This window comes from Euprymna scolopes, chromosome 43 (assembly GCF_053919585.1).
Source record: "Euprymna scolopes isolate OS-2025 chromosome 43, ASM5391958v1, whole genome shotgun sequence".
In the NCBI taxonomy this organism is placed as follows: domain Eukaryota; kingdom Metazoa; phylum Mollusca; class Cephalopoda; order Sepiida; family Sepiolidae; genus Euprymna; species Euprymna scolopes.
The window spans coordinates 61,561,002-61,588,401 of record NC_136524.1 but is presented as its reverse complement, the minus strand read 5'-3'; the positions used below and the strand labels follow the sequence as shown (position 1 = coordinate 61,588,401).

Sequence of the window (27,400 nt, the reverse complement as noted above, 5' to 3'; positions counted from 1 at the left end):
TTGATTGCTCATTCATTGATTGCACTTTATATATTTTTCAGAAACCGTAAATTCCTAATTTCTATGACTTGATGCATTTTCCTATCATCCCGGTATATCTGATCTGACATTCGGTTATTACAGTGATTTACAATGATTTCTTGCTGCTATAAATTTGTGTATTTGTAGTTGACATGGTGGTTGAATTGACAGAACGCTTGCTGCTTAAGTGCAATAGCAGCTCCATAGGTCTTGCCATGGAATTTCTGCATGGAGACACGTGCTCCTTTGACCGATTTAACAGATTCAGTGACTTCATTTGCACACTGATGAAGAGAGAGAGAGAAAAGGTAAGGCTATGGAGCATCTGATCGATTCCCAACCAGTTTGTAGCATCTTGTTTTTGAGCAATGGGGTTAAAAGTTTAGGATTATGTCCTAAAATGTTGGCACGATTAATCTGCATAGTTAGGACTTGGAGGGGGAGGGGGGAGGTATCTGAATCTATTGGAATCGGAAAAATTTGTGCCTATTATCCGATGCCCAAAATGATTCTTTAGTATTTTTTGTGCGATTTTGTTTAAAAACAAAACATTCCACTGCTGGTAATGATAAAATCATATTTATTGCTTTTAAACAGTCAGTAAAAAAAAAAAAAAAAAAAAAAAAAAAAAAAAAAAACTATAGATTAACCCCCTCCCTCCAATGTATATCATGTTTGAGAAAAAATCTGCACATTTTACATGTGTTAGGATAATTGGGAGAAAATAACGACTATATAGTTAAAGATTTAGAGATTTATAAAGAATCAGAGTCAGTAACTGTATCGGAATGGGGGGGGTATATTGAAATCGTCCCATCACTAATATCTATCACTATCATGTGTTCCAAAGGTAGCTTATGAGACTTCATCACATAAACCTCTGGCAGTATTGCCAAGAATAGATAGAGAAGTGAGGCTAGCTGATTTTCAGGATATGAGAGGCGGTTCAAGAAAGAAACAGTTGTAAAATTAATCTAAAGCACATATAGGCTGGATATTTGTGATTCTAGACGGTTCTCTAGAGTCAAGGGGAGAGTGTGATGAATATAGACTCAGTCCATGCATATGTTTGTGAGAATCCTTATGGCAGAGTGGCAGATATCTAGTCATGTCAAAGTTGTTAGAGATTGAGGAATGTAGGTCTGTTTTATTCCATGCTAGGAAATTCAGGGAGCTTACTATGAGAAAGGATTCTATGTCATCGATTTTGGTCCTAAGATCTTGAATATTTGTGAATGCAAGCCTCAAATTATTTTTTTAATACTTTTTGTGTGCGTCTAGTTTGAGGTTGTTTTTAATATCATTTTTAGTGCTTTTAGATAGAACGGGCCGTTTGATGCCAGAAAACTCACTAGAGATGAATGCAAAGTTTCTTTCCATATACAATGTGGCACTACACTTACTCATACAAATGTTGAGAGCAGTAGCTCTTAACACTACGTAAGAGTTAAGGTTCCTGTACTACCAGTCAGAAATGGTAGTCAGACAAGCTGTCAAACCTGTATTTTGAACCTACAACAAGAAAAATTCATACTACTAGTCTGAGCCAAACTGGCAAGAAATTTCCCTCCAAATTAAGAAATGGATGGAACAGCCTTCATTGTTCTAGTTATAAAATGAGGCCAAGCACAAAGTGTTTAAAGCGTCCCCATGAAGATACCCTGCATGCCTGTCTAATAGACAAAGTGCAAGACCAGGCAATAGACGGGTTACCTACCTGCCTAATTGGTAGGAAGTCAGTCAGCAGGTTTTATATCAATTTTCTTTCTAGATGGAGGATCCAACAAGATCTCCAGATCCATCCCGCCAAGTGGGGCAATCCTGCACTTGGGTACTATATCATAGCCTCCACAGAAGGAAAAAAAAAAACAAAAAAAAACACCATTCTCAATAGATTAAATTTTCTTGATTCTTTCAGAAAGAAAGATAGATAGCTTCCTCCTCTCTATTTAGAGAGAATGCAGGCAAGTTTACAGTATTGATAGTCTATCAAGTTTCCTTTCTCAACTTACTCATACAGGGCAGTGGGGCAAGGGATATGTACGGTAGACAAGAGATAAAAAATTAACGAGATATCAGAAAATATTTAAACATGGGATGAAATGACACAAAAAAGGAACTTTGATTTAACATGGGTCATTAATAAAACAAAATATGGCGAATAAAACTAAAAATAAGGTAATAAATAATAAAAATAATAAATAAGGTAATAAAGAGAAAAGAAAGAATATCTAAACTGGGAATTTTCAAGGATTCCGTCTTTAGAAAATGTTCAGCTACTTGTGGGCTGCAAAACTTACTTAAACTAAGACGACGACATTTCAAATATTTTGGTGCTCTTGGCAAAAAACAAAAAAACTTGAATATATTTTGTCAGTTATAAAGAGAAACGCATGCTAGGGGAATACATAATAAATGTTAAATATTTAAAAAAAATTTAATCAGAGTTAAAAAGAAAAGAAAAACACGAAAACATGGAAATAGAATTAAAGATTAGGGATAAGAATAAAAATACAGAGGTTAACATGCAAATAAAACAAACACACAAAAAACTTAGCTGCAGCTTCGTGGCTTCATTGATGAGATCAAGTGGTAAAATATCAGCGCTACCTAACCTTGCAATGAATTCTGGGAATATGAAATGTATTTAAAAAGTGGCAAAGGAATGATCTTGTAGATGTGGTGGTATTTTTTTTTTTTTTTTTAAATATTTTTAAAACTATTTTCTCCCCCCCCCGTATATTTTTTTTTTGTTAGACATATTTTGTTGAAAGGAAAATGCTTGAAATACAGATGTGGCATTTAAAATCTTTTGGGACTCTTGACAAAAAATTTTTTAATGTATTCCCACAATCCAAATTATTCGAGTACAGTGAAACACTCTACAGGGAATACTAAAGAAATATTTTTTTTTTTAAATAAGAGTCAGGATGTATATATAGATATATATAAAAATAACATGTGGAAATAGAATTAAAATATGATTAAGTAAAAAAAAAAAAAAAAATACAAGAATGTTTAACATTCAAATAGAATAAATAACTTTGTTTTAATTTAATTGACTATAAAAAGCGTAACAATGAAACATTTCAAAAAACTGAATGCTCACCCCCAAGTAGTTGCTGCATATAGGAGGAATGGGTGAGACTGACAGATGAGATTCCAGAGGGTTGCCCCTTATGGCTTGTGATGATGAAGGATGTGGAGAGGAATGCATCATTGGATAAAAAGGATCTGGACAACCTCGTAGACCTTCTAATAACTGTAACAATAAGAATAGTGCAATGCTACATGTCTTTCTTTCAAAGAGAAAGATTTTTCAGTTTTATTTTCTTGAGAAAACTGAAAATCTTAAGCGGCAAATTCTATCAGTAAACATTCATTTTTTTTTTTTTTTTTTTCTCCAATTTTGTTGAGAAAAGAATTTAAAGGTAATTTATTTTTTTTTCAATTTTGTTGAGAAAAGAATTTAAGGAGGTAATTCATTTTTTAAGCAATAAATTGTTTATTGAATTAAAATTTTTTTTTTAAAAAAGCATTTTAAGATGTAATATGTTCAAAGTGACATTTCATTTGAGATTTAATTTTGCTGTCTTACAGTTAAAGGTTTTAAAGTTTAGATAATTAAGATCTCCACAAACTCTTATTATATTAGAGTAATTTTTCATTGCAATTACATAGTACAAGTTGGATACATATTTCAATTATTTGAGTAGTACATTTATTATTGAAAAATAAATTTGGGGGGAAGGGGTGGGCGCATTCAACTATAAGAAATATTTTGTAAAATATATACTCCATTTCTGAATTTTTGAGATAAGGATTGGTTATTAATATTTAGATTCTTCAGACTACTGTTCTCATCTTGAGTATCATTTTCACAATGTTTCAGTCAATGTAACTTCCCACCTTCATATGTATCTTGTCAAACTCTAGAATTTGAACAGATTTTCTAATGGAACCCTTCACGGGGATAATATGCTCTCGTTGGCAGGATAGAGGTCCTAAGTAATTAGCAATTGTATTTTTTGGCTGCCCATATGATTGATTGACTATAACCACTGTGCTCCAAATTCCCAAGTTCAACAAGATGCACCTGAAGAAGGTCGGAGGTTACATCCACCAAAACATTGTGAAAATAACAAGATGAATCCAAATATGAAATAAATATTTACACAAATTAGTACCAGTTACATACCAAATTTACAGATTACCCCCTAAAAAAAAACAAAAAAACAAAAAAAAAAAACAAACTATTTTAGAATCAGCCATTTCAAAACTGGCACTAATAAAGTAAGGTTTCAGTTAAAAAGGATTACATGTTATGTAGTGCTGGGACGATTAACTGGAATCGGGGGGGGGGGGAAAAAAAAAAAAAAAAAAAAAAAAAAAAAAAAAAAAAGAAAAAAGACTTTTAGGGGTATAAGAAAAATGGGTATTTTCCGATGTCAAAAACGATTCCTTCAAATTATCCTTTTTCATTTGATTTTGTTAACACTGCTGGTAGTATTAATGAAATAACTATTTGTTGATTTTAAATGACCAGTAAAACTAAAGTCTATAAATCACTGCCTCCCCATCCCCTCGTGTTTTTACATTTGAGAAAATATATGTACATTTAACATTTTTTTTTTTTACAGTAATTGGGAAAAATAACTTAGTTAACTAATTAGATTTAAAAAGGATCCAAATTGGTAATTGTATCAGAATCAGTAAAAATATTGGAATCGTCCCATCACTAATGTTATGTAGAGAAAAGAATTTTCATAAGGCAAATATATATATATATATATATATATATATATATATTAGCTAATGTTTGTTAGAAAGTTAGGCGAACATTAATGAGAATCCCCCCCCCCCCCTCATAACTTTTTTTTTTCCTGTAATTTTTTCAGTGGATTATTATTTTGGACAGTAATAAACCAGATTGTCTCAAAAAAAAAAAAAAAAAGTCAAGATTTTGACATTTGAAGGGGGTGCTCACTTTTTAGTTACGTCATAGTAAATCAATCCCATTTTGCAAACATGGAAATGAACTGTTGCCCCTTGTTTTTTTTTTGTCTTCGTTGGAAACCCGTGAGAATAAAGTAGCATAGCTATAGCAGTGTCAGAAATTTCGTGAAAATAGTGAATAATTCCACCCCATCTTTCCAAGCTTATAACTCCTCGAAAAATGTAATTCAAGCCCTAATTTTTTTTTTCAATTAAAGGAGTAAGGACCAAGGTTTTATTTAAAAAAAAAAAACAAAACAAAACAATGTGTTTTTTTTTTTTTTAAAAAGGTTTTAAACTTCGGACTTTACAGGTAAATTTCTAAAAAACTGATTTTTTTTTTGTTTTAAATTTGAATATATTATTTATTGACCTTTTCTCTTCAATTTGTGATATATAAAACTATTAAACATAAATTAATTATTTACTTTTTAATAGACATTTCAAAATGAGAGGCGTAAATTATTCGACCCCCTATCTTTCTAAGCTTATAACTCCTCGAAAAATGTAATTCAAGCCCTAATTTTTTTTTCAATTAAAGGAGCAAGGACCAAGGTTTCATTAAAAAAAAAAAAAAGACAAAAAGAAAAAATGTGTTCTTATAAAATAAGGTTTTAAACTTCGGACTTTACAGGTAAATTTCTAAAAAACTGTTTTTTTTTTTTGTTTTAAATTTGAATATATTATTTATTGACCTTTTCTCTTCAATTTGTGATATATAAAACTATTAAACATAAATTAATTATTTACTTTTTAAGAGAAAGTTGAAAATGGGGGGGGGGCGTGAAAATGGGGGGGCGTGAATTTAAAAAAAAACGTTTGTCTAAAATATTATATTCGGTTTATTGGAAAGAACATAAAATTTCACATTGACCCTGAAAATATCGTAAAAATAGAATCAATAGAAAAATTTTGATAGATTTTTAAAATTTAAAAATATTGAGTTTAAAAATTGAAAAATATTGAGTTCGGAAAATTCATTACTGTTTTAAAAAAAAAATAAAAATATTTTTATTACTTTTAAAACAACTGTAATAGTTTATTTTGGAAGTATAATCCATAAAGAAAATAAATAACCCACTTTTAACAGAGAAATTACGAGATTTTTATATTGTATTCGCAGTTTCGTGTTAGGGGTGTCAAAAATTCCTACAAAAATTCTGATACTGCTAGCATAGCTACCTCCAGAAACCCAAGATGGGAATTAATGAAAAAACTTCATGAATCACGAACACAATATGCCAAGGAGAAACAATTTATACCACAAAGCAAGGTTTACTCATGTGGCCATGACATGTCCATGCAAACATATGCCAGAGCTAAATTGGATAACTTTTGCTGGATATGCTGCCGTTACAAGAGTAACATATGTATATGGAATGGTATATTTTTTTGAAAATCTAAACTGACAATTTCAACAGTCTTACAAATAATGTTCAACTTCATCCAAGAACTTTCTGTCACATGCTCAGCAAATGGGAATGCCATTTCACTTAAATCTGCTATTCAGTGGTATGAATACTGCAAATGTGACAGTGAAATGCTGAATGATAATGTAATGATTAGCAGCCCCGGACATATAGTGCAAATCAATGAAAGTCTGCTTTTCAAAAGGGAAAGCATGTTGGGAGAGTCACCAACCAGATATGGGTCATTCGGTTTTATGATAAAACCAAACTAAAAAAGGATTTTTTATTTTTATTTTTTTACAAATTCTGAACAACTCAGCCACAACACTGGAACGTGTTATTTCGGAATGTGTCATTGCTGACTCAACTCTTCATACCGACCAGGAAGAGCTATTTGAATTTGAGAAAGCAAGACTACATGCACGGAACCGTCAGCCATTACCAAAATTACGTGGAACCTATTGCTTGTGTTCACACCAACAATATTTAGGCCAACTGGTCTCGCATTACAAGATTAAAGTATGTATTGGGATCAGCAGGAGATATGTAATAGTTTCGTGTCGACGAGGCCATGTATTGAGTAAGAGGCATACAATAGGAAAAAGCAAAAAGGATTTGAAATATTTCTACAGCATGTTTGCTAAATTTATAACAATTAAAAAAAAAAAAAAACCCCAAAGAAAAAACCCACAGAAACCCTCAAAAATTCACTTTTCATAAAAACAAAAACACTACCCCCCCCCCCCCCCGCAAAAAAACTCACTTTTCATTTATTTTTCACAGAAAAAATATTTCTAAATTACAAGTTCATGTCATTTTTACTTTCGATTCTGTGTTTGACCCCCACCCATGCGTGTTTCATGTTTACAAAATGGGGGTTCGATTTACCAGAACGTTATAACTAAAAAGCGAGCACCCTTTTCAAATGTTTGGACAATTTTTGCTTTTCTTGTGAGAATCTGGTATATTAGTGTCCAATAATAATCCACTGAAAAAAATTGCAAAAAAATAAACAGAAAAATTGTAGGGGGTTGGGGATGATTCTCATTCAGGTCTGCTAACAGTTAATGTTATAGAAATCAATATGTTCACAGAACATTCAAATAAGTTTCAACAAAGGTTAATTATTTCACAGTATCTATAAAAAAAAAAAAAAAAAAAAAAATTTGTTCGGTTCTATTTGGAGTCACTAAAGGCAATAATCACTTAGATCCATAAATAATTGAAATATATTAGAATGTAAGTAAAAATTTTTTAAATAAATTTTCTTAGTTTCAAAAACACAAAAATTTGAAAAATATATTAAAAAAGGTTTAAACATTTTAAATAATTATTTTTACTAGTATTTTTAGGATTTAAAAAAAAAAAAAAAAAAAAAAAAAAATTAGTTAAAACCAGTTACCGTTTTGCAGCACTGTCAGCAAGAAATGCGGCATAAAGTTGTTTTTTTGGAAAGAATTCTAACAATTCTTTCCCCTTTTTAATTGAACCCTTGTTTTTTTTTTGTTTTTACAAGAAAAAAAACTGCAAAGATGACCATTTGATACATCAAAAATTTATACAATATTTTAAAAGCTAATGTTTATTTTAGCAAAATATTGTTGCTAGAGAGAATCTGTAAGAAAAATAAAACATGGTCAATAAAAATTGAAATCTTGTTGGTATCAATCGTTCATACATAGTTCTTTTGCTTTATTAATGGAGATTTGGTATCTGTGTTTTAAGCTGAAACCATACTTTTTCTATTAATATTGTACTATCTTTTAATGCTTAATCTAGCCCATCAGACAAAAGTATCATCTTTCAATGAGGAGAGGAAATAGTGTAGAATCTGTTCCAATATCTTCAAAGGCTTTATCTTATCTGGAGATAGGAATGAAGATAGTGTAATATCTGTTCTATTATACCATCCTTCCATGCATTAACTAGCGAGAGGAGTGAGGGAGGCAGAGATAAGAAGGGGGGCATAGAGAGAAGGAGGCAGTATGATAAAGTTTCACTGAAATATATTACTGTGAGCAATGCCTGATAACAGTCATTACGAGGAACACGCACATCTCTTTGGGAATTTTTAATTCTCCATGGAAAAATATTTTCTCTCTCCCTGCTGAACAGTGTGCAAACGAGACCACTGACTGGTTCAAAACTGCAATCGAAGCGCATGTTCCCATGCGGAAATTTTATAGTAAGCCCCACTCTCCCCAATGGTTTACGTCGACTTGTGCAACTGCCATTACTCAAAAGCAGCATGCATACCGTAGGTTTAACCGACATAAGTCCAGTTCAAACAGACTGAAGTATATAGAAGCTAGAAATAACGTTAAGAAAGAAATAGCGACAGCTAAGAGAGAATTTACGGAAACCACTAAAAAGCGCATCGAAGCACAAAAACTAGGAACTCGAGACTTCTGGAAAATCTACAACAGTGTAGTAAATAATGGGCAATCAACAATTCCCCCACTAACCAACAATCACGAGGTTGTCTCCTCAGCAACCGACAAGGCTAACATGCTTGCCAGTCGGTTTGCCTCAAACTCCACACTGGACCCTTCCAACCACCCCCTACCTGACTTTCCTATGCGGACAGACGCCACACTAGACGATCTGAAAACCACCCCTGCTCAGGTGCATGCTATCATAAAAAACCTTGACACCTCAAAAGCATGTGGACCCGATCTTATCCCAGCTGTGCTATTAAAAAAGTGCTCAGCCGAAGTAGCTCCAGTTCTCTCCAAACTCTACAACAAATGTCTTAATGAAGCTTGCTTTCCGGGCTGTTGGAAAACTGCTTCTGTTGTACCAGTATTCAAGAATTCTGGCGAAAGGACAGACCCATCAAATTATCGCCCCATTAGCCTCCTCCCACTTTTTGCCAAAATATTTGAGACCATAATTAACCATGCTCTAGTCCATCATCTTACAGATGCTAAACTACTGACTGACAAACAATATGGATTTAGACAAGCCCGTTCCACAGCAGACATCCTCACCGTGATCTCTGAACGTATATACCAATCACTGGACAAAGCGGGGGAAGGCAGAGCGGTAGCTCTAGATATATCTAAGGCTTTTGACAGGGTATGGCATGAGGGTCTCCTCAGGAAGATTAGATCTTACGGTATCACTGGTAGAATACTCAACATAATTAAATCCTTCTTAGATAAGAGAAAAATCCAGGTAGTCCTCGACGGTCGCACATCTAAACAATATGATATAAATGCGGGAGTGCCCCAGGGTTCTATCCTTGGACCTCTATTGTTCCTGATATTCATAAATGACCTCCCCGACAACATTGCCTCTGAGATGGGTATATATGCTGATGACACTACACTCTATGGCAGACACGACAGGAAGACGAATGAACACATTTCTAAAGAAATGGCAGAAACACTAGAGGAAGACCTCCAATCTGTAGTGGAATGGGGACAAAAGTGGTTGGTCGCGTTCAATGCTGCCAAGACTAAACTAGTTTCATTCAATAATTACAAGAAACCCTCTCTACCACCAATAGCAATGGCCAACGACCCTTTATCTGAGAGTCCATCTTTCAAACTCCTTGGCCTAACGTTCACAGGAAACATGAGTTGGAACAATTACATTGAAGGCATTGCCAGGGCCGCTGCAAGAAAGGTAGGCTCTCTCTACCGTGCTAGAAAACTACTAACACCCGAAAGTATCCTGTACCTCTATAAGGCCACCATTCGCCCATGTATGGAGTATTGCTGCCACATCTGGGCTGGTGCATCTGCTACTAGTCTCTCGCTCCTTGACAAGGTTCAAAAGAGAGTCGCAAATCTGATAGGCCCTGAACTGGCATCTAAGCTTCAGCCTCTGTCCCATCGACGAAATGTTGCATCCCTCTGCCTGTTCTACAAGTATTTTAGTGGTGAATGCTCTGATGAACTGCAATCACTTGTGCCCCCACGACGCGAGCACCCTCAACAAACCCGACAGGCTACTAGATCCCACCCCCACACTGTAGAGGTCCCTAGATGTAAAAGATCTTTTTACTCCAATAGTTTCTTCCCCAGAACCGCAAGACTCTGGAATTCCATTCCAGGTCCCTGCTTCCCCAACAGTACTGACGTGCAGAAGTTCAAGTGTAACGTGAACCGACACCTTGCTGCCCAAATCCCTACATAGTACCCCAGTAGTTGTTGCCCCTGATAGTAGCCCCCTACACCAAAGTGGCAATTTGCCTTGTTTGGGGTGAAAATGTAATAAAAAAAAAAAAAAAAAAAAAAATTCTACCGTGTTTGGATTTTACCATTCTTGGATTTTTTACCCTTCACCGGACTATCCATTCATGTGAAATCTTTTTATCATTTTTCTTTTACCTCCTTCTCCCCTTACCTCACTCTTTTTTTAACCAAATAAGATCTGTGACTTGTAGTTTCACTAAATATTTTTACATGCAAAATCCGATCCCGGATTTTGCTAATTCCTGCCCTCTGATGAGAAGGAGAGTATTTCTTCGAAACTCCGCGGATTAAGGACTATCCACTTATCTTGTGCTTCCTTTTTAAAATTAAATATGTTTTTAACTCTTTTTTCAAGATGTTTTTTAACATGTTTTATTAATCATTTGTCCATATATATATATATATATATATATATATATATATACACACACACACACACACACGAGTGATACTTGATATAACACAAAGTGATATGTGAAATCATTTGGTTTTTATTATCATTCACAATAATTAACACCCTATCTTCTTCAATCAACTAGCTATAATAGAACTGACTACATATAAACACCTAAAGCTGAACCCACAGTGCCAAAAGCAGCTGCAATGTACTAGTGTCAGAAATACTCTTGACAGGAGCTCTGGTAAATATTAAGGTGAAGTTAGTATCAGAATTCTTTATCCTCACTATGTAGCAAGATAAAGAGATGTCACATGTCTAAGCGTAAATCAATGACATAAAAGTAGGAATGTTGTTTCTGAGGCTAACCCGACTTTGCATACAACAACCGAGCTTTACTGTTCTCAGTGTCAGGGGTAACCCTGCAATACTGCAAGTTAACGAATGCCTGCGATTAACAAAGAGGGTTTCATGCAAATTAGACAACCTGCTGGCACAAGCTTCATGTTGCATATGGAAAGGTTCAACACAACAAATCGCTACAGCAGTCATTAACCAGTTAACTTATCAAGAGGATCATACTGATATCCATCCTTTTCTCCACTGCTTGAAACCAGATGGTTTCATATGCTTAATCAGTGTAATATAACCCTATAAATAATCATACATGCATTAATTATATATAAGTAAAAAGTTTACAAGCCAAAAAGCTCTTGTAAACTTTAAGCAAATCTAAATATTAATACTGTAATCCCAACCAAAAACGCTCTAGACAACCAAAATAGGAAAGAGCTTATCATGAAAGAACACGATTTAAAAATGTAAATTATATTTTACATGAATTTATTGTTCAACAGGATACTCAAAAAGAAACATGAAGATTTACTTAGTGGAGTTTCAAAGAATTTCTTTTCAGAGGAAAAATTTTAGCAAATAATTATAGTGAAGCAATGAACTTGCTACTAGCATCAAGTGAAACTGAACTATCTATATGAGAACAAATCATACTAAAAAAAAAAAAAAAAAAAAAAAAAAAAAAGTGTAAAGAGTCGAACAATAAATTCCTGTAAATATAATTTAGTCTTTAATCGCCCAGACCGAACCTTCCCCCTTCCCTCCTCTCTACCCTACCCTCCTCTCCTCTAAATGGCTTCCTTCACCCCTTTTCCAAAAGGGACCCGAAATTAAAAAAAAAAAACTTACCAGAAATTCAACCCATATTAGAAGCTAATTGTCTAGCACATCAGATCAAATAAACATCCCTCCGAGCATTTTTCAATCCAGACATACTAATTTTCGAGAACTATCGCACCCGAGATATGCATATATAACTCAAACTACAAATTCCATCACCGACAGGAATATATACAAGGACTTTGGATTTCATCTACCAAAACATTTAAATAACCAACGAATATGGCCGCTTCTTATACCCTTCAGAAAAACAATATGGCGCAACCATACATTCTTGTTATATGGGATTACTGCCTTCTCCTCTGGACCACTATTCTGCTGACCTGGCAATAATACCTCGGAAAATATTGTACTCTTTCCGATAATGGACTACCCAGGTTGTATGAAATCCCTTCTATAATTATTTTCATATAATTATTATTCACCACCCAAAAAACTTTTTCAATATTTGTGCTGAAAAGCAAAATACGTGTTTATTCACAACTGAACATTTTGCCACCCGCATTTCTTTTCCTCTAATGATATGAGCCATTATTGAAAATCCATGGATTAAGGAAATTAACATAACTCCCCTCTATATATTCTTTGTGTCAAACAATAAATTCTTAACTCAAATATATGCGTTTATATTTTGATTTTCAGAATTTAACTTTAATCACTAAACTAATATATATATATATATATATATATATATATATATATATTTAAAGGAGATTAGAACAATAGTCTAAAGAGCTGAGTGTATTTTAATGTAACAGTGAAATTACTAGTTTAATTAAAATACAGGAAATAGAAAGTGCTCGTTGTAATTTAGATATATAATAAGCTCGATAGTTAAATGTACTAGAGCTAATTCAATATTAAGTAATGTGATTTATAATTTAAAAAAATTTTTTAAATTTAAAAATCAAATTTTAATTAAATTAAAAATCAGTTTCATAAGAAGGAACAACAACAAAATCAATTATCTGTACGATCGTTTCGGAAATCCGTGCTTTTTATTGTGGTATACATGAAGTTATGTAGAACGATTATATATAGTTTTTTGGTAAGCAAGGTCTCCTCATCAGCAAATTTAGGAGGGTTTTTATTACAATTTTTTCAGATTCATCTGCCTTACTTTTAATGCTAGGTTTATTTATGGTGTCTTTTAAATTCAATAAAAACCCTCCTAAATTTGCTGATGAGGAGACCTTGCTTACCAAAAAACTATATATAATTGTTCTACATAACTTCATGTATACCACAATAAAAAGCACGGATTTCCGAAACGATCGTACCGATAATTGATTTTGTTGTTGTTCCTTCTTATGAAACTGATTTTTAATTTAATTAAAATTTGATTTTTACATTTAAAAAATTTTAAATTTTTAAATTTTAAATTATAAATCACATTACTTAATATATATATATATATATACACACACACAAATGAATTTGAAAGTTGGGCATATTCTCATACTAACCTTTATAAAGTCAAAGTCATTAAGAAAACAATAGCAGAGTGTTGGTTGCACGAACCACGCAAGTTCAAAATAGTGTTCTATGTTTTTTTAAGGTAAACATCTGATGATTACGTGACTAAATATGCAGCAATAACATAATTTTGCAGACTTGTTAGTCGCAATACGAAACGATATTGTAATGGATACCTTTTGTTAAGTAATAAATGACCGACTGAGAAAACTAAAAATTTGGAACTATATTACGCTATATATGCTCAACAAGTATCTAAATTTAAGTTTTGTAGATTTTAGTATTATTTTGCTGGGTAAGCCATTACATTGTGAAAATGACTTCAATTTGCTTGTAGATAATTTTGCTGTAAATATTAACAGCTGACTAGTTGGTTTTTATTTTTTGATGACAATCTTGTTTGGTTATTTAATGCCATGAAAAGCTGTTTTTTTTTTGGAGGGGGGGGGGGATAGAGTCACCACTTATAAGGCCCGAAGACCACTTTAAGATAAGGGTTAATGATAAGGTAGTCGTGTAGTAATCGTTAATGGTGTAAATTGGGTAGAATTTGATTATGGGAACGGCTACACAAGAACTTATTTACATTGGATTTAAGGCTACCCTGTTGTATTCAACTGGGAATCAGGCCAGTGGAACAGTGTTCCACATGCAGGGAGTTCTGGGAAAGAAGCTTTGTTCATGGAATCTGCATTTATAGTGGTTGTAGCTAGTTGAGTTTTTATTTTTTGTAAAAGTTTGTCAAGAGGGAACCATAGGTTATCTGCAGAAGTATTGAACTGGGGTTTAAAAATAAATTAAAGACGCATTGTTGTATGGATATTTGGGAGTAGATAAAAAGTTGGCTAGAGCCAAGGAAGAAATGTTTGGATTAAGAAAACAAAAATGAAAAAAAATAAAGGAATAGGATGCAAGGTTAGTAAAAACCGTAAATAAGTGTAGAGGAAATAAAATGTGCATTAAAAGTGATTCTGTCAAAAGAGAACAAAAAAAACAAAAAAACAAAACAGGAATAGAGTACATGCTGAAGTATTTGTCGTATAGCAAAGTGATTAATCTTAAGACGACAAACATGAACTCTCCAATAATTTGACATCCCAAGTAGAAAAGGAGGAAGACAAAAATAAATATAAAAATTAAATTAATAGAAATTGAAAATAAAATTAAAGAGAAAAAATTAGAAATAAAATAAAAAAATAAAAAAACTCAACTGATCAATGACAAAACAATTTTACTTTCAAAAACAATTTAAACTATCGTCCAGAATTCCCCCTATACTAAAAAACAGAATATAAAATGTGATGTACATACTCATGACAAAACAAATACATTCCAAAAATCACAAATTGATCAATTTGTTTTATTTTTTATAAAATAATTTTTAAGCAACCAATGGGAATTCATAGGCATTACAAAAATCTTGTATGTTTGAATTATTGTTTAGTTACTTCCCTTTGTTATTTAAGATTGTTTTCAAAATGGTTGGGAGAAACAGTCACTCCTCAGATAATTAGAATTTGATTTCCTTACTTAAAGATAAAACTACTTGATCAACTTATGTGATTTTTTTTTAAGCTGATGGATTTTCAAAGAAAAATATAAATCTTGTAAATATGTAACAATTTTATTTTTTTTAAATTTTTTTCAATTTTCACTCCAAACAAGGCACATTGCAACTTTGATGTAGGGGGCTACTACCAGGGACCTAAGTTGCAGGGATACTAAGTAGGGAGTTTAGCAGCAAGATGTCTTCACATTACACTTGAACTTCTGCATGTCAGTACAGTCAGGGAAGCAGGAACCTGGAAGGGAATTCCAAAGTCTAGCAGTTCTGGGGAAGAAACTATTAGAGTAGAAGGCTTTCTGGCATCTGGGGATCTCTGTAAGGGTGAGATTTTGCTGCTTGTTGGGTTTGTCGGGGGTAGTTATATAGAGGGCTTGTAGTTTGAGCATCTACCATTAAAATAATATGAAAAAAAAGGTAGAGGGATGCAACATTTTGTCGATGGGCAGAGGTTTAAGCTAAGGTGACAGTGCGGGACCTATTCGGTTGGTGACTCTTGAACTATTTACATATAAAAGGCCTGTGTAGGAGTGTGTTCATTCCCTATGGACTCTGAAATGTATGGTTGGATTTCTTTGAAATTCCACACAAATGTATTTTGTGTCTGAGTGGTGGTGTTATGCTTTGTATAGAAATACATCTGCTAAGTATCGAAAATCAATAAAATCTAATTAAAGAAGCAGTCTGATTTTGATAAAAATTGACACCATTATACATCCTAACATCACAAATGCATTCGAGAAGTTTTAACACTGCGCAAGCAGAAGGGCTGTGTATAAAATCAACAGTAAGTTCTTCAATAAGACAGGGGTGTATTCGAAATGAATGTTTCTGTTTAGAACAGAATTGAACCATGATACCTTACTTTTGCATTTTTAACTTTAATTTAAGCTGTAATATATAAATATAATTAGATAAAATCAACCATAGGTTGTCTACATAACAAAATAGACTATAATGCATTGTGGACTGTCACCGAGAGGAAGCATGTAAAACTTCCATCTCCCCTCCCCCAAATGAGAGCAAGCAATCAATTTGATTGAAAAATAGATTTTGCCAATTTCAATGACAACAAAAGTATTGGAAGCATGGAACATTCATTCATTTGCATTCAATCTTTGGCAACATCCAGTCTCCTCGCTAGTAATTTATTAAACTAACCATGATTCAACAGATTGCAACCGTTTTTTTTGCTTTTTGTTTTGTTTTGTGACTTTCCTTATGAGGAACCCAGGCTATAACTATATTGTAGTTGTTTATGCATTAAAAAAAAAAAAAAATAAATAAATGCATGGTTACTAGAATTTTTTTTTTTCTCTTGGAGTTAATTAACACCCATTCAGCTTTCATCTTTAAAGTTCGCTATATCTATATAATACTAAAACTGTCGTTCTTGGTTGTTTGCTTGCACACTATCCTCCTCCTACTACTACTACTATGCCTCCTCTTCTTGCTACTACTACTACGCCTCCTCTTCCTTATCCTACTATTTTACTACTACTGGTTGACATGTATTTTCCCTACTACTTCTACTACTTAATTTTTTTCATTTTAATATACTTTCATAGAAATGTTTCTGTTATGTCACAAAAAATACTATTTTCTTTACGCCACAAGTGTCATGCTCATACATTAATTCCATAGCTAATATAACATACTGACCCCTAAGGGGATGTTTTGCAACTATTCTGTATTACAACTATACTGTCGCAATTTCCTCACAAATAAATCAACTTTGACCTGTTGACAACATTTTTTTTTTTTTTTTTTTACTGTGTACGTTTTCAGCGACCTAATTTTTTTCTTTTGCGTTTTAAATTATCCAAATAAACAATTGTTAATACTTTCTGCATTTTTTTTTTTTTTTTTTACATCGTTCATTTCCGGATTACATTTAAGTTATTTTAACGCAATTTTCTTACAAATAAATCTACTATTTTACAATGTATCGTTTTACTGTGTACGTTTTCAGCGATCCAATTTTTTTTTTTTTTCACGTTTAAATTAAAAGATATTTTAAAATTTGAATTTAACTAAGTATTATGGTATCTGTTCAGTGCACATTTACCTATAAGTATGGCAAACCACTTATAATTCAATGGCTGTAAGTTTTTTTTTTCAAGAATAAACAATTATAAACAGAACGACTCATAGAAATCTATCTTTTTTCATTTTAATATACTTTCATAGAAATGTTTCTGTTACGTCACAAAAAACTATTTTCTTTACGTAAAATGTGTCATGCTCATACATTAATTCCATAGTTAATGTTTTACATAAGCAGTAATATGTTGATACACAGTCATGAGCATGTTTCGGTTAGCTCGTTACTAGTAACTAGAAACCTTCTGGTGATACAGCTTATACGAAAGCAAAGTTTGCAACCTCATATATAGATTTTTGTTTTGTTTACAGAAAGTTTTACGAGATAAGTCATTGGTACCATCGGTTTCAAACCCGATAGCTAGGGACAGTTTTAGATACTCCTATCAAGCTATCTTCAGCCAATACTCATCTTAATTTTTAACTCCAGAGCATATATAAGATGAGTATTGGCTGAAGAGAGCTTCCCTAATTATCGGGTTTGAAACCAACGGTACCAATGACTTATCTAAAACTTTCTGTTAACAAAATATAAGTAATACGCTTTTTATTTTTTTCAGATTTTCCTTATAATTAAGCACTCTGGATTTCTTAAGAAATTATATATACACACACACATTGTTGAAAACAAGTCTTCAGTTTACCTTTTTTTCATTTTTCTAATGATTTCTGTTTGCTTAAATGAAAAATGCTGCATAAATACACACCATGCATGATACTTATTGAAATACTCAAATATCTTAAAAAAAAAAAAAAAAAAAAAAATTGACAATATTTTATATACTTAACCTTTCATCTATATATCAAGACTTTTTCATATGGAACTATTTGGAGAGATAAAAGTCAATACATGTAGTGGATCTATGCAATGAAGCAAATGTTTTTGTACATAAACCTATGTTCAAATATTTTACACTTAAGTTTTTCTGCTTGAATAAGTCTTGAAATAAAGAAACGGTGAATTTTCAGTTTTTCTTCTTCCATATACATACACACACAAAATAAATATATATATATATATATATATATATATATATATATATATATATATATATAGAATACTAAATTTTGAATTAGATTCTATCACGATAGAAATATATTCAATATTGGGAATGGAGCATTAAAATAAATGGGCTGGTGTATCTGCTACTAGTCTCTCGCTCCTGGACAGGGTTCAAAAGAGAGTCGTCAACCTAATAGGTCCCAAACTGTCATCTAAACTTCAGCCCCTGTCCCACAGACGAGATGTATCTCTCTACCTGCTTTACAAGTATTTTAATGGTGGACAAACTACAAGCCCCTGTACCCCCCGCGACAAACCCAACAAGCAGCTAAATCACACCCCTACACAGTCGAAATCCCTAGGTGTAAGAAAGCCTTTTACTCTAATAGCTTCTTCCCCAGAACTGCAGGACTTTGGAATTCTCTTCCAGTTTCCTGCTTCCCCAACTGTACTGACATGCAGAAGTTCAAGCGTAATGTGAACAAACATCTTGCTGCAAAACTCCCTACATAGTACCCCTGCAACATAGGTCCCTGATAGTAGCCCCCAACATCAAAGTGGTAATGTGCCTTGTTTGGGGTAAAAATTGAAAAAAAAAATAAATAAATAAATAAAAACTGTTACATATTTTACAAGATTTATAATCAAATATTTTTCTTTGAAAATCCATCAGCTTAAAAAAGATCTATTTTGTTCCTTGTTTAGACTTTTATAAATTTGTAACTACTTTGGATTATTTTATATACATATACACACATATGGTATTTTGATAGGCTATGAAAACCCACTATAAGGGTGCCAGTGTGGAAATCTTTTGGCAAGAGTTGCGCAATCCAACCACACCTCTCAAGTTGGCGGTGTTGAATACCAGTAGCAAGTAGAGGTTCAAGACAACTGAAACAATGCCAAGATAAGCGGAGAGCACATAATGCCGAAAATTCTAAATGGTTACCCATATGGTACTAGCCGGGCTCAACATTGCTTAACTTTGGTGATCTGACAAGAACCAGTGTGTCAATGTGATTATGCTGTATGTACATAAACATATCACCCCCATCTGGAGGCATCACACTAGCGAGGGAAAAATATTCCAAATTAGAACGGGTGTTTTATTTGCTCAAGAGTACCACAAAGAAGATCATATATGACAAATATATTCCCAATTCTAAGCTGTTGATCATCTTACTGTTTATTTCCTTTAGTACGTGAAAGTCAACATACTTAAAGAAATAAATGGTAAGATGGTTAACATCTGGATATTTAGAATATATAGACTTGTCATTTATTTGTTATATGCTTAAAGAATTGGTATAAATAAAAGGTGAAATATAATTAAACATTTTCCCACATTATATATACTCTTTATCCCTTGATACTTAAACCAATTACATTTTAATAATATTGGTGTAGAAAACAATCTAACAATAATTTGCACACCCCTCAGACTCAAATTTTGGATAATTTTTTTTCTAAAAAAAAAAAAAAAAAAAAAAAAAAAAAACTACTAGTAACTATGAGAGCAATTAATATTGCTAACAATTTCTTGGTATGTAATAACTACTTGTTAGAACCAAGTACAAAATTGCCTGCAATTACAGAATACAATATATAATACAGATCAAATTCTCTTAACTTTTTCTTCAGATAAAATCTCCATTATGACACTTTATTTTTAACATTTTGTCTAGTGATATGCTTAAGTTATGCTTCAGAAAAAAATAAAAAGAACTTATTTTTTATAGATTTAGTCAAAACTAGGAATAAAAAAAGTGCACCACAAGAATGGGGGTGAATGATGGTAGCTACGAAATATACAAAACCAAAACTAGATGAAACAAAATAGAAAATCTGTAAACATTAAAATCTTTCATCGCTGAAGAAAAGGCATTAAAAAAAAAAAAGAAAAGAAAGAAAAAAGAGGCACTTTGTAAGACACTATAAAATGAAATTTAATAAATAAAAACAAACAAAAAAATGACAAAATAGCATAAAAATGAACATGTGTAAATATTTCATTTATTGGGAACAAAATATTAAGGCTAGCTTTATGGAGAAGTTTTATGAAAATTGTTAGGTTATTATGACAACCCTGCATAAAATTTGGGTTGGATGCACGGAAACTATTTTTTTTCTTTTTTTTAATCATTAAATGCAGTTTCCTTTGAACTCCTGCCAGAGTTCTAGAAAAAAAAAACTTGCATAAATATATCTTTAAAACAAAAATTAATCACGCCTTAGTTGTGAAATAGAAAATGAAATTCAAAAATCACAAATTGATCAAGTAGTTTTATTATACAATTTTATGGGTAAGCGAACAATAAGGACACTGCAATGCCAACTGGAAAACAAGGAAGAGAACTCAAAAAAATTTCAACTTGCAAGATTTTAAAAAGCCATGGGAACATTGGCAAACTTTAAGTTTGCTTAAAAATTATTTTATCTATAAAAATAAAACTACCTGATCAATTTACATGATTTTTTAAAAATATATTTCTTTCTGCCACAGATATGTGCATCATAAAGATTTTTTATTTTCTTTGTAGGGGGAGAGTTAGACAAATACAAATGAAACATTTGTATTTGTCTATTATGCTAAAATTTGTAAAACTATCTGCATCAGTGTTACATTCGAGCTGGAAAAAAACAAATCTACATAATTCTCTTACGAGTAAGAAAAAAGAAAAAAAAAACATGTTTATTTTAAAATAAATCCATAAAATAAGAAAAACTGCCTTGCAAGTATTCCTTATCCTCTTTAATTTTCCTTGCCATTATTAAAGCAATTCTTACAATTCTGTAAGAAAATGAGCATATTCATTCTATAAAATTAGAAAATAAAAAAAAACAAACAAAAAATTCTCTAATCAAAATTCGTCACGTAAAAGATTTCCCATCTGTTTTAGGAGAAAGAGAGATTTCTTGTAATGATTTTGAATCGGGTTCGTATAAAAAAAAAATTTAAATAAAAAGAAAAAAAGAAACAATGACAAGACTATAATATTTTAATAATTAAGTAAACTTACATTTTTGAGAGCTGATGAAAGATTCTCTGCCGACGAGGCTTGTTCGGTACTTGCCACTGAAGCTCGTGTCTCTGACACCTCACTAAGACTAGGAGTGGAATTGCTCTTGCGATTTGTTATGCTCACCTAACCATTTTGGAATGGAAAAATTCACATGTTCATAATTTGCACAATATGTGTGAACGAGTGTTTGTGTAATGTAAAAGATGATGTTAAGGACTGTATGTGCGTGTGTGTGTACGTACGTGTGCATGCATTGCGCGTGTACATGTGTATGTATGGGGAGGGAGTAAAGATTATCAGAACAAAAAGAACCAAAATCAAGGTGAATTATCTGAGCAATTAAAAAAAAACAAACAAGCACAAAAAAAAAAAAAAAAAAAAAAAAAAACAAAGAAAAAACTAAAGAGTAACAAATGCAATTTTTTTGCAGCAGAATCCAAAAATTTGTAACCAGAATGCGTGTATGCATGTGTGAAATAGAGGTAATAGATACAAAAACAAAAGAACCAATAAAAATACCACCAAAACTGCAAGAATAATTCATGCACTCAGTCAATAACAGAAAAAACCCTACATTTCTACCCAATCCCATGAATTCTTCGTTCCCAACTATTAGTCTGCACATAAAATTTATTTCATAGAAACCAAAACCTTGAGATCTTCAGCCCGAGATCCAACCAAATGAGCCATTCTTATAAAATAGAGCTTAAAACATTACCCTAAAATTACAGCTTTAGTATGACAGATTTATGATTTAAGTCATGTTTCAAAACATGAATTAAAACAAATGACAATACAAATACATTTGAAGTCCATTAATTTTTATTTTTTTTTAAGACAGGGTCAAAACTGCTAGCAATAAACAGAAGATACCAAATGAGTTAGAGAATGCAAATAAAGTAAACCTTATCAATAGTGTGGAAAGATTATTTTAATAGTTCAAAACGATTGTGTTTTAACGAAATATTGTATGTACATAATTCTTTCACAATTATATAATCCTCCAAGTCTGGCATAAATATGCCTCCTTCTGTTGCATATTTATGCCAGGTCAAATTTTTTAACTGCAAATATCAGTGCAAGTGATAGTACAATTGCTAACGAGGGCAGTGAAATCAGACTTCAATCAGTAGATTACCCCTAGCAGTACTTTATATATCCTCTCATTCAGCTTACCAAGTGTGATAATAAAAAAAAAAAAAAATGCATTGTTTCATACTTCCAAAAACAAATTTAATATTCCTATGCCTTTTCCCATCGATACACTAAGAAACAAAAATACAAAACACATTACGCACATTATTTATAACTGTTGGGTTATATATGCTATCGGGTTTGAAATCGATGGTACCAATGACTTATCTCCTAAAACTTTCTGTAAAAAAAAAAAAAATAAAATAAAATAAAAGGAACAGGCATATTTTCAAGCCTCACCGTATCAAACGCTCTTGTTTTGAAATGTAGAAACTTCAAATTAAAAAATTTGAAACATTCTTTTAAAAAAACTTAAAAAGCGATTATTAGAAGATAAAAGTTGAAAACTAAGAATATAAAAACTATTCTTACATCAAAAAGGAGGAATCCAAATTCAACTCTTAAAAGTAATGTATTTGTTTTCACCCCCGAAGACTAACTCCACAGCCCTGTCGCTAATATATAATTTCATTTAAGACAGAAATTTAAAGATTTAAATAAGATTTTTTTTTTCGCTGAAAATTAACAAAAATCTTTCTAATAGAACAAGTCGAAAAAGTGCATGAAAATCAAAAAGAATTTTTTTACCTTCACTTTTTCCATAAAAGAAGATCCAGTTCTTTGTTTATTGGTTAGACATGCTTGTTCTGTCTTAGACCTTGCTTTTTCAGGATCATATGACGGAGCCAACTGTAGATCAAATTTGCCTTCTGCTCCCATTCGATAAGAATTGGAACCACCAAAATCCCAGGTTACATCAACCCATCCTAGAATTTAAAGAATTTAAAGACAAAAATCAGTCAACCACAGCACAAATTTCTGTTTCCTAAAGCTTAAAATTAAAAATTGGCATACATTAAAAAATAAAATATGTTTCCATTCTTACAACTCTGCTAATGAATAATGAAACAAAAAAAAAGTAAAGTTAAAAAAATTTATAAAATAAAAATACAATCCAAAGATTCCTTGAAACTTCTCCAATTTACAATTCAGTCTCTGGCACTTCACGTTAAATGTAAAAATACAACCCTAAAGATCTCTAGTAAAAGAAACTTGTTAATCCACATGTGTGGAGATAACATAACTTCCTTCCTAAAATTTTGTTCTTAATCATGTGGTGAAGCTTTCTATAGAGAGTAATTCAATTTGTTAATTTATACATTTTTCCCTAGTGATTATTACACTATATAAATGCAATGGATCTGAACTCTAATTATTTTATTTATGATCCAATCTCTGGCAACTTCATGCTCGCATCTTCTGGTAGGTTACATAATTGGAAGATGCTGAAGCAATTAGCCAAACAGCTGTCAGAGGACAAGTTTCAATAATAAATGAAACTCACAAAATCAAAGATTTTGAAACTGAAAATGATTTAACATACTATATCAACATGAAATCCTACCTTCCTATATAGAAAACCATTCTTAACAGGGAGAAGTCTAAATAAAACCTCAGGAGATACATAGTTTCTTATATTCATTTCTTGAAAGAATTATATATTATTTTACATTTTCACCCCAAACAAGGCACATTGCCACTTTGGTGTAAGGGGCTACTATCAGGGATATAATCTACAGGGGTACTATGTGGGAAGTTGGGCAGCAAGATGTCGGTTAACGTTACACTTGAACTTCTGCATGTCAGTACAGAAGGGAATTCCAAAGTCTAGCGGTTCTGGGGAAGAAACTACTGGAGTAGAAGGCTCTCTTACATCTAGGGATCTCTACTGTGAAGGGGTGGGATTTAGCTGCTTGTCGGGTTTGTCGGGGGTATTTACGTCGAGGGGGTACAAGTGCTTGCAGTTCATCAGAGCATTCACCATTAAAATACTTGTAAAACAGGCAGAGGGATGCTACATTTCGTCGATGGGCCGGAGGCTGAAGCTTAGATGACAGTTCAAGACATATCAGGTTGACAACTCTTTTGAACCTTGTCTAGGAGCGAGAGACTAGTAGCAGATGCACCAGCCCAAATATGACAATACTCCATACATGGGCGAATGGTGGCCTTATAGAGGTACAGGATACTTTCGGGTGTTAGTAGTTTTCTAGCACGGTAGAGAGAACATACCTTCTTCGCAGCGGTCCTGACAATGCTCTTAATGTAATTGTTCCAACTCATGTTTCCTGAGAATGTTAGGCCGAGGAGTTTAATAGATGAGTCTTTGGCCATTGCTATTGTTGGTAGAGAAGGTTTCTTGTAATTATTGAAGGAAACAAGTTTAGTCTTGGCAGCATTGAATGTGACCATCCATTTTTGTCCCCATTCCACTACAGATCGGAGGTCATCCTCTAGTGTTTCTGCCATTTCTTTAGATATGTGTTCATTTGTTTTCCTGTTGTCTGTTATAGAGTGTGGTGTCATCAGCATATATACCCATCTCAGACAATTTTGTCAGGAACGTCATTTATGAATATTAGGAAGAATAGAGGTTCCAGGATAGACCCTTGAGGCACTCCTGCATTTATCATATTGTTTAGATATACGACCGTTGAGGACAACCTGGAGTTTTCTCTTATCTAAGAAGGATTGAATCATGTTAAGCATTCTTCCAGTGATACCATATCTGATTTTCCTGAAAAGACCTTCATGCCATACCCTGTCAAAAGCCTTAGATATATCTAGAGCTACCACTCAACTCTCCTGCTTTGTCCAGTGAATGGTATATACGTTCAGAGATTACAGTTAGGATGTCTGCTGTGGAATGGGCTTGCCTAAATCCATATTGTTTGGTCGGTCAGAAGTTTAGCATTAGTAAGGTGATGGACTAGAGCTTGGTTAATTATAGACTCACATATTTTGACGAAAAGTGGGAGGAGGCTAATAGGTCAATAATTTACTGGATCAGGTTTTTTTTCACCAGAATTCTTGAAAACTAGTACCACAGAAGCAATTTTCCAGCAGGCAAGAAAGCAAGATTCATTAAGGCATTTGTTGTAAAGTTTGGAGAGAACTGGAGCTACTTCGGCGGAGCACTTTTTTAATAGCACAGACGGGATGAGATCAGGTCCACATGCTTTTGAAGTGTCAAGATTTTTTATGATAGCATGCACCAGAGAAGGGGTGATTTTCAGATGGTCTAGAGTGGCGGCTGTCTGCAAAAGAAAGTCTGGGAGTGGAGTTGGAGGCAAACCGACTGGCAAGTATGTTGGTTTTCTCGGTTGCTGAGCAAACAACCTCATGATTGTTGGATAGTGAGGGGATTGTTGGTTTCCCATTATTTACTACACTGTTGTAGATTTCCATAATTACAATCAATTATAGGTTCTTTTCAAATCATCCTATATAGCTTATTCATTAGAGATTAAAAATAGATTCAAATAAATTGATATATAGATTCAAGATATATATATATATAAGCGAGATAAAACACAGATTAAAATCCGATGAAAAATCCTGATAGATATTACTGGAGATAATACTTTCATGGATTAAGGAAATTAATATAACCCCTTCTATATATTCCTTTTGTCAAACAATAAATGCTGATAAATTGAAGAATTGCTCAATGTGTTTGGGGAAAATATGAGAAAGGTGAAAGGATTTATTGGCACTCTTGACCTTATCGATGTACTTTGGTAACATGGTACTCCCGTTTGTGTTGGAGCTGCGATTAATGTGTTGGTATATTTACGCAGCTTTTTCTTGTAAGAGTTGTCGTACGTATACAAGTTGTGTATACCCTGCGTTGGCAGGTCAAAATTGTCATCTGTTGTGACAATATATACATAACACCGACGTTTTGTGAACAAACAATATAAACATGACAATCATATATGATGCCATCTGTTATGACTATATTATGAACAAACCAACAGGAATTAAGCTTTGTTATAATTTATAGTGCTAGAAATCTGCTGGCATTATACTGTATGTATAAATGATTGCTAGAAGCTTTGTTTTGACACACACACACACATATATATATAATAAAACCCTTTTCTACCACAGATTAAGAGCAATCTTTACAACCAAAGTACAAGTTAGCTTTAGAGATTTGCCATTTTCTTTTTAAAAGTAGTTTGTTTACATTTTTATCTATTAATTACATATACAAACCATTTCATATTAAATTAGACAAGAAACTAACCATTATGTAGTTCTCCTGTTACAAGGCCCTCTCCAGGTGGGTTGCCATCTTGATCTCTCCACTTCCAGTCCATTCCACGGACAACACGGGCACCATGTTGTATTTGTCGGAGAACTTGACATTTTATGATGCGTCTTTGACGTCGAAGGTTGGCTTCAGCTTCTCGTGCAGCTTTTCCTAAAAAATTTATCAACAATAATTGTAAAAAAAAAAAAAAAAAAAAAAAAAAAGCAACTATACAATACAATCTAACAGGAAACTAAAAAAAAATGTGATAGGATAACTGCAATAGAAAAGACTTGCGTTCAATTTTTAGCATGGATACTCCAATGTAGGGGAAAATCGTGGCTTACCTTACTAACATAGGTGTTGTGTTCATTCACTTAAGAGAAAAAAAAAAATTTAAAAAGAAAAAGCTAAAATGGCGACATCACTTGTATTTGACGATCACATGTGAGTAATGCAAACTATACAAATTAGTTTATGCAACAATGCAAGATGCATAAAAGAACTGGTAAAAGGAACGACCTGCGAGTTGAAAGACAGCGTGATATGCAAATGGACGTGTGTGTTATCAGGATTATTGAAGCTGACTCCAAAGGTCGTAGGCGGTGAAGAACACAACTTTACAACTACATTGAAATTGACTTTCAAACTAGATCCAATCATTATAAAACCTTAGAATGATTGAGTTTAAAGCCCATTTTAGATGTTGGCATGTGT

General features: G+C 32.7%; 1 protein-coding gene across 9 annotated transcripts in view; it reads right to left on the bottom strand.

The window, feature by feature from the left end:
- LOC145268363 (E3 ubiquitin-protein ligase HECTD1-like) overlaps positions 1 to 27,400 on the bottom strand; it is a 252,115-nt gene that overhangs the window by 44,379 nt on the left and 180,336 nt on the right. For 6 of the 9 annotated variants that reach the window (XM_080123895.1, XM_080123900.1, XM_080123898.1 and 3 more), the window contains 4 exons: positions 26,678 to 26,854; positions 23,173 to 23,351; positions 21,388 to 21,513; positions 3,131 to 3,283 (listed from right to left, as the gene is read on the bottom strand). In XM_080123895.1, coding sequence (XP_079980021.1) covers positions 3,131 to 3,283; positions 21,388 to 21,513; positions 23,173 to 23,351; positions 26,678 to 26,854 — 635 coding nt within the window. The remainder of the gene's footprint in view (positions 1 to 3,130; positions 3,284 to 21,387; positions 21,514 to 23,172; positions 23,352 to 26,677; positions 26,855 to 27,400) is intronic. The other 3 variants (XM_080123902.1, XM_080123901.1, XM_080123903.1) reach the window with 3 other exon arrangements.